Source organism: Condylura cristata, unplaced genomic scaffold (assembly GCF_000260355.1).
Source record: "Condylura cristata isolate star-nosed mole 26May11 unplaced genomic scaffold, ConCri1.0 scaffold00022, whole genome shotgun sequence".
NCBI lineage: Eukaryota > Metazoa > Chordata > Mammalia > Eulipotyphla > Talpidae > Condylura > Condylura cristata.
The window spans coordinates 8,416,519-8,430,592 of record NW_004567123.1 but is presented as its reverse complement, the minus strand read 5'-3'; the positions used below and the strand labels follow the sequence as shown (position 1 = coordinate 8,430,592).

The 14,074-nt window shown below is 36.1% G+C and overlaps 1 protein-coding gene across 1 annotated transcript in view; it reads left to right on the top strand.

Annotated features, from left to right (window-relative positions):
- The window catches only part of MACROD2 (MACRO domain containing 2), a 1,662,610-nt gene that overhangs the window by 938,270 nt on the left and 710,266 nt on the right, over positions 1 to 14,074 (top strand). The window contains 1 exon segment of the mRNA XM_012728257.1: positions 7,929 to 8,050. Within this exon segment, the coding sequence (XP_012583711.1) occupies positions 7,929 to 8,050 (122 nt within the window).

The following is a 14,074-nucleotide window of genomic DNA, read 5'->3' as shown; positions in this document are numbered from 1 at the left end:
TTTACTGATTTGTTCTGTGAAGAAACAGATTCTTAATTCTATAAAAATGGCTGTAGAATGATCTGAACTAGTATGACTACATTCCACTGCTTGCCCTGTCTAGACTGTCCATTCAACTTCATTTTTTTCTCTAACTCAGTATATTTTCAGCTTAGGTTGATTTTATGGGGCCAAGTTTTATTTAATCAACTATAGATTCACTAATTATGCATAAACAGTTGTTCCCATAGAGTTCTTGGCTTTGTGGGTAAATTAAACCTATGTAGCAGAAGCACAGAGTCTCTGTATGAAGACAGGAAATTTACTCTCATGAGGAATGTAAAGACTCTTAGAACACATATACTCATATGTGATTACCTCCAATGACAAACAAACTTGTTTCTGAAAGCAGATTGTGGTATTACTGGGGAGCCCAGTAATATTCTGGACACTTCTCAGAATATTGTAAGAAGTCATGCAGAGGGTGAAGCTCAAGTGATATTGGAGACCCAAAGAGGAGAAATTAGTTTCAAATTAGTTAATGGTGCTACTGGGTTACATCTTCAGGGATGGCAAAATCTTTATTTTTTATGGTAATTGGAGGAGTTTTGGGAGGCAAAGATGAAGCACTCTCTAGATACATAGAAAAGTCAGGAGTTAGAAAAAGCATAACTTTTTGTAAATAACATGTTTGTATTATGTTCCTGGCACATAGTGGATTCTCAATAAATATTTTTTAGTGAAGAACAAAATTAATGATTGAGTTAACAATTGCAGAAGTCTTTCTTATCCAAACTGGCAGTATCAAAGGAAGTGAGAAGGAAGACCAATAAGAGGCACATTCAATTCAACATTAGCCTGCCTGTCCTGACATTAACCTCTCTGCACTCTGCAATCCTAGCTTATATTCTGAAGTTGTAGAATTACCCATACTGTAGAAACTAATATTCACTTATTTTTACCCACTGCATAGAACTTTTAAAGACTTTTTCCCTTTTTCTAATAAAGTACTAGTTTTGCATTTCTTTGAGTAAGCTGCAAATTGCTGCCATCTCTTGAACCAGAACAAAGATCTTATTATTATCTTCCTTGAAAAAGTCATATTGTCAATCTGGACCTCCACCTCCCTTCACCCTTACTATTGAAGCATTAGAAATGCCATGTATTTGACTCATTTCCTTCTAAGATGTGTTCTCTTTGAATTCATTCTAAAATGATGTAAAACATTAGAATTTTGCAGATAATTTAGCTTCCCACAGTCTCTCTGAGACCCTTCTCTGTTGGGAATAACACTATTGTAATACAGATGCCCCTGCGGAATCTAGACATTCTATAAATGGCTTACTGCAGGATATCCCTTTACTAATTTCAACCAGCATTATTAAAAATAGAAATACATGTGTGTGCATGAACACATACACACATAGGGGTCCAATTGAAGTAAGACCACAGTCCATCAACAAGATTCACCTTAAATAGATCTCTGGCAGAAGAGGAAATGCTGATAAAAAAAATAAAGAAGAGCTTTGCCCTCTTCTTCTTCTTCCTTTTTTTTTTTTTTTTGTTAACATAAAAGGTAACAATCCGGCAGAAATTACTCAAATAATATTTTATGTCTTAAACTTCACATTTTAAGCATAGAAACCTTACAGCATTGAAGTCAATGAAGCATGAAACATATTGTAAGCACATGATATCCAAAACAGAGCAATAGTATCATATTCTAGTGTAAAAATGGGAACAAGTTTCAAACTGAGCTGGGTGTGTTCATTCAAACTCTGACAGCATATTCTTTGCCTTTATGAGCTACAAAATGCAAATGTTTAGCTACTGTGTATTTAATCTTAGAAATAACCCTCTTATTTAGGGAACCATAGCACCAGTGAGGCTAAGAGATATAAACTAAAATACCTTTTTAACAAGAAAATAAAAACACAAGATCAACTCACATACTGAAAGGAAAATGGACCAGAAAATAACACCATGAGAGCTAGTTTATTCCAAAGACATGTAAAGAGTGTGATGACTGTAGTACTTCTGGACATGACAAGAAATCCATCATGCAGCTGGAGAAATGTATGAGAGTATAATCCAAACTTAGAAATTTGCTTCAGGGCTGTAGTTGAAGCACATTCTAACTGTATTCACTACATACTGCAAAAGAACCTCTTATGGACAATTGATTGTTTCTTGAAATATAATAAAGACAAGCTTTGAAAATGTATATATGAAAACATTGACCTATATGGGCAGGAAAAGCAGCATTTACTTTGTAATGTTATCAGGTTGTAATTCAATTTCCTGTTAACTGAAAATTCTGTTTCAGTTCATAGATTGGCGGTGTTTATCATAAATTGGCCAATAAGATTTACAAATAGTACCTTTAGTGGTGGGTTTTGTGGTTTTGCCTTCAAAAGAGAAAATCAGTTTAATTCCAAGCACTGGTTTTCTCCTTAAAATTCATACAATTTGAATATGATTGACAGGGCACAGCATCATTATGCAGTCTGTTAGATGGACCGATTATGCTTATGAATACAAGAATGGAGTGAATGAAAGCAATGTGTAATTGATTCTACACTTGGTCTGACTGTTCATTAACAGTTTGAATGTAGCGCAGTTGCTTCTCAAATGGAAAAGGATGAGAGAAACCTATATGTGTGCTCTCATTTGTTTTAAAATTCATTATGCTAATATTTTTTTTGCAAAGTGTTTTGCTGCATTTGTTTTGCCAGGGATAAATCTGATTGAATCTTTGTAAGTTATTCTACTGCTTTCAATATTACTTTGGCATTCCAATCACACGTTTTTCAATTTACACTTTTGTAAATGAAAGCAGACTTTCCTCCACGCCTCTCCAAAGAAAACCTCTGTCCTACCCTCTTTTTCTATATTTTTCAGACTAATTTCCCAGGATAAATGGAGGTGGGGAGCTCAAGGTGGTGGTTATTGCTTCAAAACAAAAGAGTTGATTTATAGGCTGATTGATTTCAGAAATAGATGAGCAAAAACAGGTTCCATTTGTCTTGCCACACTTAAGTCTGATAAAGTACTAAAGGGCCTGCCATCTCATTTTAGATACCTCTTCAGGGGGTTGCATTTGAAATGTTGATTAAATGTACAAATCGCATTCCTGTTTTCTTGACTTTCCTGACTAGTGTGAGAAAGGGTTTCAAATGTACAAAGGCTGTGTTTCTTTTCTTGAACTGGAGCTGGACATTTTAGGGAGAAAAACCCAAAACAGTACTATTAGTACTCACAGGAAAGAAGCTGCTGATTCTGTAACTGCCATGCCTGCTCTTTCCTTTGCCCAGAAGTTCCTGGAGCTACATTTACATTGTGTTCTCCAAATTAAGTGTATGTACATTTCATAAATTATTAATCTTGTATCCCAGTCTTTCTATACCTGGTTTTTTATTAAATGAGAAATCGATTTACTAATAGATTGGAGCGCTCCATTAGAAATTGGCTTAACCACATCAGCTTTTTCTCTAGTTTCTTATCTATTACAAAACTTTATTACTGATAAACATGCTAACCAAAACAAAGTTCCACGTGTCTAGAAAGTATTGCATTGTGGTAGTTTTAAAACGTGCACAACATTCTTTGCTACATTATCAAGGGACAGGGTTTATGTGGCTGATTTGAAATGGACAAGATTTTGTGAGATTTGTAACCTATAGGTTAAAGCCTGGTGACAAAGGGACCCAATTTTCTCCTAGAACACTGAGCTTTCTTTCTTCTTTATTAAAATGATTTATTTATTTATGTATACAAGAACTGGAGTACAGGCCAGAGGATTTAATTTGATTGCTCTGAGTTGCCGCGCTGTGTGGAAACCCAAACTCTCACCCACATGGAGAGTCCTTGAGACTTCCTGAAGAGGGAAAGATGCCTCTCTAGCCCTCAGCTGTTCCAGCCACACTGGTACATGGTCAGCGCCAGCTAACTGTAACTATATAAGAAGCCCTTACACCAGGAATTTTGTTAGTTTCAACATACAGAAACCATAAGACATAAAAAAAATGTTGTTGTCTATAGTCATTATGTTTGAGGTCATTTCTTACACAATGATAACATAATGTACATGTGTACAAAATATGAGACTAAAGTAATGGGATTCATGATAAACATGCCAAAATTTAAATAGACAAGCATATGCCATTTCCCTCAATAGGTGGTAACCGGGGGAATTCATAATCATATATTCTTTGTCACATTGTGTCTCCCAACACTGTTCTGTAACTGTAGACATGGTATTCTCTCTGATTCCCTTAATTAAGGAAATAGATTAATTTTTCTTTATTTCGATCTTTATCTCCAAAAATTCTTAATTATTATTTAAAATTCTTAGGTTACTGAAGTACCTAAGCCCTATATCTCAGTATTCTATATCCATTATCAGTGTTGATTTCTGTATTAAAATTATAATAAAGCTCTAGAGATTGCAGCCAGATAAGATGAAAATGCAATTTTTCCATCCTTTCAATCCTAATTTTTATTTGAAGATAATTGTTATGAAGAGAGGTTATTGAGAGTAAAATAAAAGGAAGCTATGCCTAGTGGAGTCATTCTGTCAAATCCCTTGGAATGATACCTTTTAAAATTTAATAGTATTTTCAAATTTATAGTGAAACTGAAACAGAAGCAGCAGGGCTCACACTACCATGAGTCATGAATGTATTTAAAGGCCACAGGTATGCAGCCTACCAGGCCCAGCTGCCAAAGCATCCGCCTGGTTCAAGAAAGCTCAGCTGGCCCTGCAGGCCCAGTGTACCACCTGCAAACTTGCCTAGACATCAACTCCAGTCAGGTCTGGGTGTGCAGGCCTGGGCTTTCCATCTACTATAGCACTACATTGAAAATGGGTCAGTCTGACCACACCAATCAGATGGCGGAAGTGTAAACAAACGGCCAATCAGGCTTGAAAGGCAGGCTTGTAATTAAGACTCCTAGGGGCTGGAGTTACTCAGACTTTCCCAAATTCAGACCTCTTTGGCCTTCATCTGGAAACACTTTGCAGATACACTCGTGGGGAAGACTTGTCCAGACCTTAGGAGGAACTTCCTGGACCTTTATATATTTTTGAGACCTTCAAATTTGATTTCTATTTCAAACTACAGCCTAAACGCTACTCCTGCTTCTGGCTCCGCCTCCAACATCACCTGCTGACCTGAGCTGCTTCTCCAAAAGGCTTTTAGTTCTCAGAGAGCTGTAACACTGCTGTTTGAACTCTCGCACTGTCATGGTAACCTGTGTCCAGCTACCACGGAGAACTGACTGCCTCTTGTGATCCCCTAGACCCCCTTCTGCTGCTGTCGCCCCTAGCACTGTCCTGTCTGGTGTGTGGCACTGGCCAGCCTGGCCTTTGAGTAGGTCTTGCTGACTCATGGTTGCCATCAAGAGTTGAAGCTGGGTTTCAGGCGTCCGGTCCTGGTGGAAATGATGGCACCATCTTGAATGAGCAGCCTTTCTTTGGACTACTGTGCACTGCAGGCACTACTTGGGTGAGATTGCCAGTCATTTGTCATGTTAGAAACTCTCCCCCACCTCCTCTCGGCCCCACCCCAGCCCACCACCAAGTCTCTGCATGTTAAACATCCCAGTTGTTTAATCCTGAGCCTGAGCCGTTTCTTGTAATTGTGAAAACCTGGGTAGAACCCACAGAGACCTATCCCAACCGTGGTATTGTTTAAGTTTACTTTGTTTCAAAATCCCTTTTGAAAGGTATATTAACATTCTTTACCACTGGGATATGGCATATGAGATCCAGGAAAAAAAAAATATTTAATAAGCTGCATATTGTGCATTTTGATGATTTATTTAGTTTGTGATAATGCATTAATATATGTCCATCAACAAAATATAACAAGTATGAAAAGTCTTGTTTTTTATATATGTTTCATCTTTGTACCTTCCATCATTCTCCTAGTAGTTAATAGGTGTTTTAGTTGCTTCTTAGTTCTTCCAGAGATGTTTTATGCAGGTACTAGCCAAAAATATTTTTCTATACTTTTGGGGTACTTTTATACTAGTAGTGTCACTCTAAATACACATTTCTGCATCTTTTCTTTTCTTTTCTTTTTTTAAGTTAGTAGTTATGTCAGACATCTGCCCATGTCCATATATACAGATATTTATTTTTTTTTTACAGAAGTATATTTCATTGTATAAATACACTGTTATTTTACTAGCTTTCTATTGATGGATAATTAGTATGTCTCTAAGCATTTTGTTTACAGGATGCAATCCTAGAGATAGTGTAGAAGTCTACCTTTGTAATTATGGGAGCTATATTTAAAACCCTATTTGAGAAATGTCAATCATGATTGATGCTCATTATGTGGACAAGAGTAAATCAGACTACCAAGAAGCAGTTGCTTAATTTTCGATGGGCATGTAGAAAGGACCTGCTTTTGAAAGTTACACAGATTCTTAGGAGTCATCCCAATTCCTTCTTCAAATTTTTAATGTTAGATGTCCACTGAAGAGTGACTTCCCCAAGGACACACAGCTGGGTAGGTTAGATCTGAGACTTGTCACTTATCAGATAATAATTCACAGTCCTAAGAGCAGTGATGATAGTAGCTGTCATCCATTGTTCATAACTACCATTTTGTAAGACTGAATGAACCAAGCATCAAAGTAATACTTTTATTTATATTATTTATGCAACTAATGATAGAATCACAAATTCATGTGCATGCTAAAGTATTGTTCATGGACTGAATGAATGCGTATAACTCAATATATATATGTTCACTGCAAAGATGTAAGTTAATAAAAGTTAGAATAGCCATTTGTCTCTAACTCACTCTCAGTCAGTGGATTTTGAAACTATTACTGGGGAAGAATGATCTATAATATGTTGATATTGAAAGGATGCTATACTCTCATAACCACTAAGCCATGTTTCAGATCTCCTTTTACACTCCAGACAACCATTCTGTATTCCACATGTCTCCATTACAAGGTTAAATATTAATGATGCTATGGAAGAGACCATAGAGATCATGGGAGCAGTTGATTTGTTTTACAGATAAAGAAACAAAGGCAGAAACCAATGAAATGATGTCTTCCTTTGGGGCACACCTGTGTGTCTGGGCTGTAATGGAATGGGAAGGAAGGGGAGTTGACTGAACTTTATTGCAGAATAGGAGGAGCACCTTGGTGTGAAAGACTTACTATTGAGTACTATGAACAGTTAAAATGTCGAAGGGAATTTCCTTTCGAGCCTCACACTTATTCAGTTTTGTGGACCTGAGATGTCATCATTTTGGTTGATAAAAACACTTGCTCTTGAATGCTCTTAATTTAATAGAGAGAATAAAATGCAAAGATCAATATTTGGATACAGAGATCAATATTATGGACTGTGCTCCCTGTCATACCTCACACATTTGAGAATTAGTAGGCTTTGCATTAAAATTTCTAGGAATGATTTAAAAGTATTTCTGCTAGGATTGTTATAATTTCTCTTCACATATTTTTCAGAAACTCACCCTTCATTATTATGACAATGTTTGAAACTAGGGTCTTATTTACAAGTAAAGTGATATTTAGCATTGCTTCTTTGGTCTTATGTCAGTGCACAATATTCATTTTGTAGGCAGTTATTTCTTACTTTATTTTCCACCAAGGATTTGTCTTTTGCCAGAGTGCCAATTATTCACATTTTACATTGTAATCTGTCACACTTGAATCTGACCAATAACAGTGGAACAATTAACTGGTAGGGGATTCTTTTCACAATTATCACCTTCCTAAGAAATTGCCTACTTTAAGGGACTGTTCCAAAATATTTTACCAAAGAAGCATTTGCATCAATATTTCTTAGCTTACTTGTCTCCAGGCTCCAATATAAATACCTAAAATAAATAAAGCTCCAATTATGTAAAAAGTAAAAAATACCTTGCTTATCCTATTTTGTATTCCTTTTACATTTACAGATGTCATCCATACTGTAGGGCCAATAGCCAGAGGCCATATAAATGGTTCCCACAAGGAAGACCTTGCGAATTGCTATAAATCATCTCTGAAGCTGGTAAAGGAAAATAACATCCGATCAGTTGTAAGTACTTTCATGTTCCTTATTTCTTATTCTTGTTCAGCCTTTATGTTTTAGAAATCACTTTTGTTCAAAAAGGGGTAAAAAATCATTTCCAAAGTTCTAAAAACTCTAAGACCCTTGGTTATCATGACTCCATTATTTGGTATGCCATAAATATGCACATCATTGTTCATGATGTTCATGGCATTTACACTCAGGGTTCCAGAATTGGAACCATCTCATCTATTCTTTCCATTTTGTCATTCTATTTTGAAGAAAGTAAAGATGATATTGGTGGCCAACAGATTTAAAGAAGGAAAATAGCAAGTGTGTGTTTAATTAATTACTAGCAGTAGGTTTATGCATGTTTAAAGCTCAGTTTAATTCCTACTTGTGTGAGTATGCATGCACATACATGAATGTGTAGCTTCAGAAAGAACTCACTTGCAGAAGTCTCTCCCTGTGTATATGTTTTAAATTGAAAGTTGTTATTCTTTTAGATTTATTTTTTCTAAATTCATACTTTGCAGTTGGGTATACCACATCCTTTCTAAGTTTTGTCAATTTAGAAAGAAATAGTTCAGAAAATGTGTATCAAATCTATTTCCTTATTAGTAGGCTGAGTTGAAAGGAAGTCTCCTATAGCTGGATTTGCAGATATTTATTCACCTGCTTTTCTTTAGCTATGTGTCCTACGTTATTACAGCTCAATTACACCAGGAAAATAAAACTATGAGAAAAATGAGAGTGTAAATACCCCATAGTCAGTTAATTTGTGCAGAATCCCATGGGTCTTTCCTTGGAGATTATAACCTTGCTGAAATAGTGAGTCAGGAAGATAGTTAAACACTTGACTTCTTAGCTGGTTGAATAGAAAAACTGTGCTTGGGAATTCAAAAAGTTGGTGGTTATATTATTTGCATGAAGAAGCATTGAGAATCATGCATTTAGATAACTCTGAATGGTCACTGTACTTTTCATGCATGATTATAATTATGCAGTGCCTTTTTCAAGGTACATTGGTGAATTTGCTTAAAATAAGAAAACATTTGCAAGCCAATTAGATAGCCTTTTAAATCTTTGCATACTTATTAGCAGAGCTGAAGATTGTGTTTCATTCTGATTTTTATGAATTTTCTCTTTTCAATTAATAAGTAAGCCCCTTTTCTGTCTTAGAGAAGAAAGCTGAAGTTCAAACAGAATGAACCAAAGCAAACCGCTAAACCAGTTGGCTAATTTTGTTCTCTAGTGGAACAATCAAAACAGGTGTGTGTACATCAGGGAATAATTAAAAATTTGTCAATTTGGCATATTGATTTAAAAAGGCATGGGCTGAATTGCTTAGAAAAATGGATAGGTATAGAAGTTTCCAACTTGGGAAGTATGGATCTTAAGATCTGAAAAGAATTTGCTAATGAATTCACTGGCATTGATAATGATTTTTTAAACTAAAGAAAACCAGTAACAAGAAGAGGCTAGTCCCTTAGAAACAGTGTTAAAAAATAGCACCCATAATTTTTATAGGAAAAAAAAATGTCAGTAACTCATATGATCTTTATTTTAAAATAGTCCTATCTATTGACATAGATAGGATTCGCAACTGTTAGTTAAGTGATGGAAGAATTCTGAACTAGCTTACATTAACTTTTATCAGATACACTGCAGGTGAACTGAACCAATATTACAATTAACCTGATGATGATGTTGAAGAGTTAATTACATGTTACTTGGACAAAGTTAGCAGATGATGCTAAACTGAGTTTATCCCAATATTAGTTAATATAAATGGAGATGGAAAATACCAGCACAGTTTGAGCCAAATTAATTACTACTTACTTGTGTTGTTGGCTGATGTTGCATCAAATGTCTTACCTCTTATTCTTATAAAAAGAACTTCAATCACTTGCTCTCAGTCTCTCTAGGAGTGTCTCTTTCTCTCTATTCTACCCAGCCTCTCCTTCCCTGCTTCCTACCTCTTACTTTAGTTTCCTTTCTAGAACAAGTAAGCACTGTTTTATTTTATATAGGATGTCTTGACCTTAACCAACATTAAAAGAATAATAAGGCTAATTTATTTTTTCAAATTCTCATTATTTGGGGAAATGGAAAATTCTTAGATATGTGAAAATGCCTGGGTATGTTTTTACAGTATTGTCTTGCACTTTAAAAATTTACCACCATAAATTAGGAAAGATGGTTGGTATAAAGAACTAAATGAAAAAAAGAAAACTTAATTTAAATGTCTATACTTATCAAAGGAAATTTTTCAAACTCATTGTAGTGCCAGCAACGCACAGGGCTGGTTCTTGATGAATTTGAGAAACAGATAAAGGAGAAGCCTGGAGCCCTCAGTGGCTTTTCAGGCTTTTAAAGGTCTTTTTACACCATTTATAGTGAGGCAGGGCAGTCAAGGGGGCCTCCCATACCCAGTAAATCTTCACACTTTGGATTCCCCCTCTTGACATCTGCTGGTATCTTCCTAGCCGTTGCTCACTGCCCTGGGCTGTGTCCTGCCCTCGGTGTGATATTGCCCTTGTAGCTGTGACCTCCTCCACTCACCTGAGCATGATCACGCATGCTCACACCATGAGCCAGGTGTCTGCCATCAGGCACGCGTGCCCTGAGCCTATGCTCCCAAGCACCTTTGGTGGTCAAAGCCACAGGAGCTAGCCACAGGCTGGGGTGGGGCAAGGGTGGGGTAAAAGCCTGACCATCGTCATTTACCCTATACTCATTTTCCCATGTGGCTTAGTATTTGTTCTACCAGTTATCATTGGTTACTATAGAAAAGTTATGTCAATCTTTGTAGCCATACACAGTCGATTTACTAGTCATCTCATCTGACTAAATTGTGAGACTATTGCTGGAATCAGTTGAGAAAATTAATATAAGACAAATAGAAAAAAAACTGTAATTCTCTATGTAAAACATTGACATTATCATTCCAATTCTCTACAAAACTTCAGCACTATCATTGCAAGAAGAAGGTATTTTCATATTTTATCATTTGGAAAATTTTGGAGATTGGGATATCACTTGATATCTACCCTGAAAACTAGGATTCTAGACATTTATTTAATCATTTCATGCTTCTTTAGTCAGAAATTATTACAGTATTCACTCAGCATATTATTTTTATTTAGGCAATTAAAATCATTGTTAATGGTAGTAAGTAATAATATTATTATTTTTATTAATATTTTAAAAGATTTGTTTATACATACAGAAGTAGGGTATAGGCCAGAGGTGAGAGGACTCACCAGAGACAGAGTGGGGAGCAGAACAGGCAGATTGAATGAAACGTACTGCTGAGGGGAGCGGTGGATAGGTCAGGAGAGGTCTGCGTGTGTGTTACCTCCCTGGCCTGGGATAGAGCTCATGCTGTAGTGTCTGTGCTAGCTTAATAGTGCTGTGTTTTAACCCGTTGCACCACCAGGAAAAGTCCAGTAACAACTAATATTATCTTAATTGCACATATTAATGCACATATTAATGACATCATTAATATTAGGGACTCATGTACACAGAGCATAAGTGGTGTGTTGGATGAAGAGCAGTGTATAGTGGGTGTACTGTATTGGATTAAAGGGAGCTAATCCTGTCACCACATATAATTGTCTTAATAATTAGGAATAGCAGATTATAAAGTGATGTGGTAACTACTATAATGAGATTATGTTGATATATTAGTCCAAAATCTTAGTGACTTACCTTCAGGAATCCTGGCTAATTGACATTGCCTCATTTCATAGGTGTACTGTCCATAACTGATGACCTCCTCAACCAAACCAAAAAAAAAAAAAAGAATTTTGTGTAAAAAGCATGGAAGTCATATATATACCATCCCTTCACCCCTATTCCCCATTTCACTGGTCATAACTGTTCATATATTTCAGCCTAAATATAAGAGGGCTTGGAAAATGCCCATAAAAAAATGAAACGAGGGGTGCCACTTTTCTTTCAAATTTAAGCCAAAGATTTTAGGATTAAAACAGAGGAGTCCAGGGCCCTCCCTGGTGGCACAGTAGGTTAAAGCACAACACTAAGCAGCTAACGTCACTTAAGCATGATTTTGCCCAGTTCCTCTTGCCCCCCACCACGTGATGCAGCAGACCTCGCCTGACCCGCCCACTGCTCCCCTCAGCAGTGCACTTCCTGGATCTGCCTGTTCTGCTCCCCGCACTGTCTCTGATGAATCCTCTCACCACCTTAAACCTCTGGCCTGTACCCCAGTTCTATGCATAAATAAATAAATAAATAAATCTTTAAAACAAAAACAGAGGAGTACCTTCTTCAAAGGAAGATATTCTCCAAATTTTTGTTAGAGATAAAACACTGATGATATGTTTATATTCACTACATATTAATGAAACCCACTGTATTGTTACATTTTTAGATAGCATGCAAAACTTGGTAGTCATTGTGATTACTTTCCCATATACAATTAGTCTCAATCTTCTGATTATCCAGAAAAATTGACGTGGTCATCATGTCTGTTACATAATTTGAAAGCACACTCTCTCATCACTTAACTCTCCACCCATTGATGCCTGAGATTCAATAATTAATGAGTAATTTATGGTGATCAGACATTGTTCTTTTTCTGAAATTTCCCTCTAAAATGAAAATACTCCTGAGATCAGGAGATAATTAATTTCCTAGTAACTTAATATAAAGAAATTTAACAAATGACTTTTCACTTCGGCAATATACATTAGAGGATGATGAACTGTCTCATTCTGTGGAGAAGTATGAAAATGAAAGGAGGTTGAAAGAAACAGAAAGCTATGTGAGATGCAAATACATTTTACTGTCCTCTCAGTTTTGCAAAAAGGAGATTTGTTTTAAGCAGAGGAGAGGCAGAAATTATAGTCAAACATAATTACCTAGAAATAAGGCAGTTATATGGTAGCTGAATGTACTGTGGATAAATTTTTTTCACTGTGAAAAAATAAAACTAATATTCCTTTCATTAATTTAGTAGATAAAACTTCCATGTATTGCTCCTCTATATTCATTTTTTTTTAAGATTTATTTAATTGTGCATATAGAACTGGGGAACAGGCTAGAGGTGCAGGGGCTGTGAGAGGCTTCACCAGAGACAGAGTGGGGAGCAGAACAGGCAGATGGAGGAAGTACACTGCTGAAGGGAGCAGGGGGATGGTCAGGAGAGGTCTGCCATGCCATGCAGGTCATCTCCCAACAGGCAGGGATTGAACTAATACAGAAGTAGCTTTAGCCTCTCAGTGCTGTGCTTTGACCTGCTGCGCCACCAGGGAGGGCCCTTTATTCATTCTTTTTTTCTCATCATGTACCTGCATGCTTGTTTTAGGTTCTAAATAAATAAAAATAATTTAATCAATAAATCTATTACAGAGCCATTTTTCTTCTATGAATTCTTAATGTGTACAGTTGTATTAATACTGAGCAAGGAATGCCTACTTTTAGGACTGTAGTTTGATTCTCCTTCCCATTTTTTCCCTGAAGTGTTACAAACGAAAATTTGGATCTATCTTTCAGGTTACCTAGACATAACTTTTGTAGAGCCCTATTCCTTCCAACTTACTTCAAATATAATTCATTTATTTCCCCCCTCCAGAAGTTCCCTGTGGACAAAATTCAGATATATATACATTTAGTTTCTTTTACATTGTTGACGATTTTGAGAATGTCGATTTTAATATAGGTAAAATTGGAAGGCACCAATTTTTGCAAGGGATACAAAGAAATAGAATGAACTAGAAATGAAATAGGAAAAAAAAAGGAAAAATCAAAGAAGGTACAAATTGTTTTCAGTAAATTCTGCAGAAAGATAAAGACACAGATATGAAAAAAATAGAAGCAGGTATAAGAGCCACAATCTTTGAACACATGTGACTTGAGCATAAAATAATCAGGCTGGGAGCCCAAACGCCCAAAAGTAGATGACTGGATTAGAAAGATGTGGTACATATATACAATGGAATATTACTCAGCATCCAAAAAAGAGAAACACATGTCTTTTGCAGCAACTTGGATGGAGCTGGAAAAGATCATGCTTAGTGA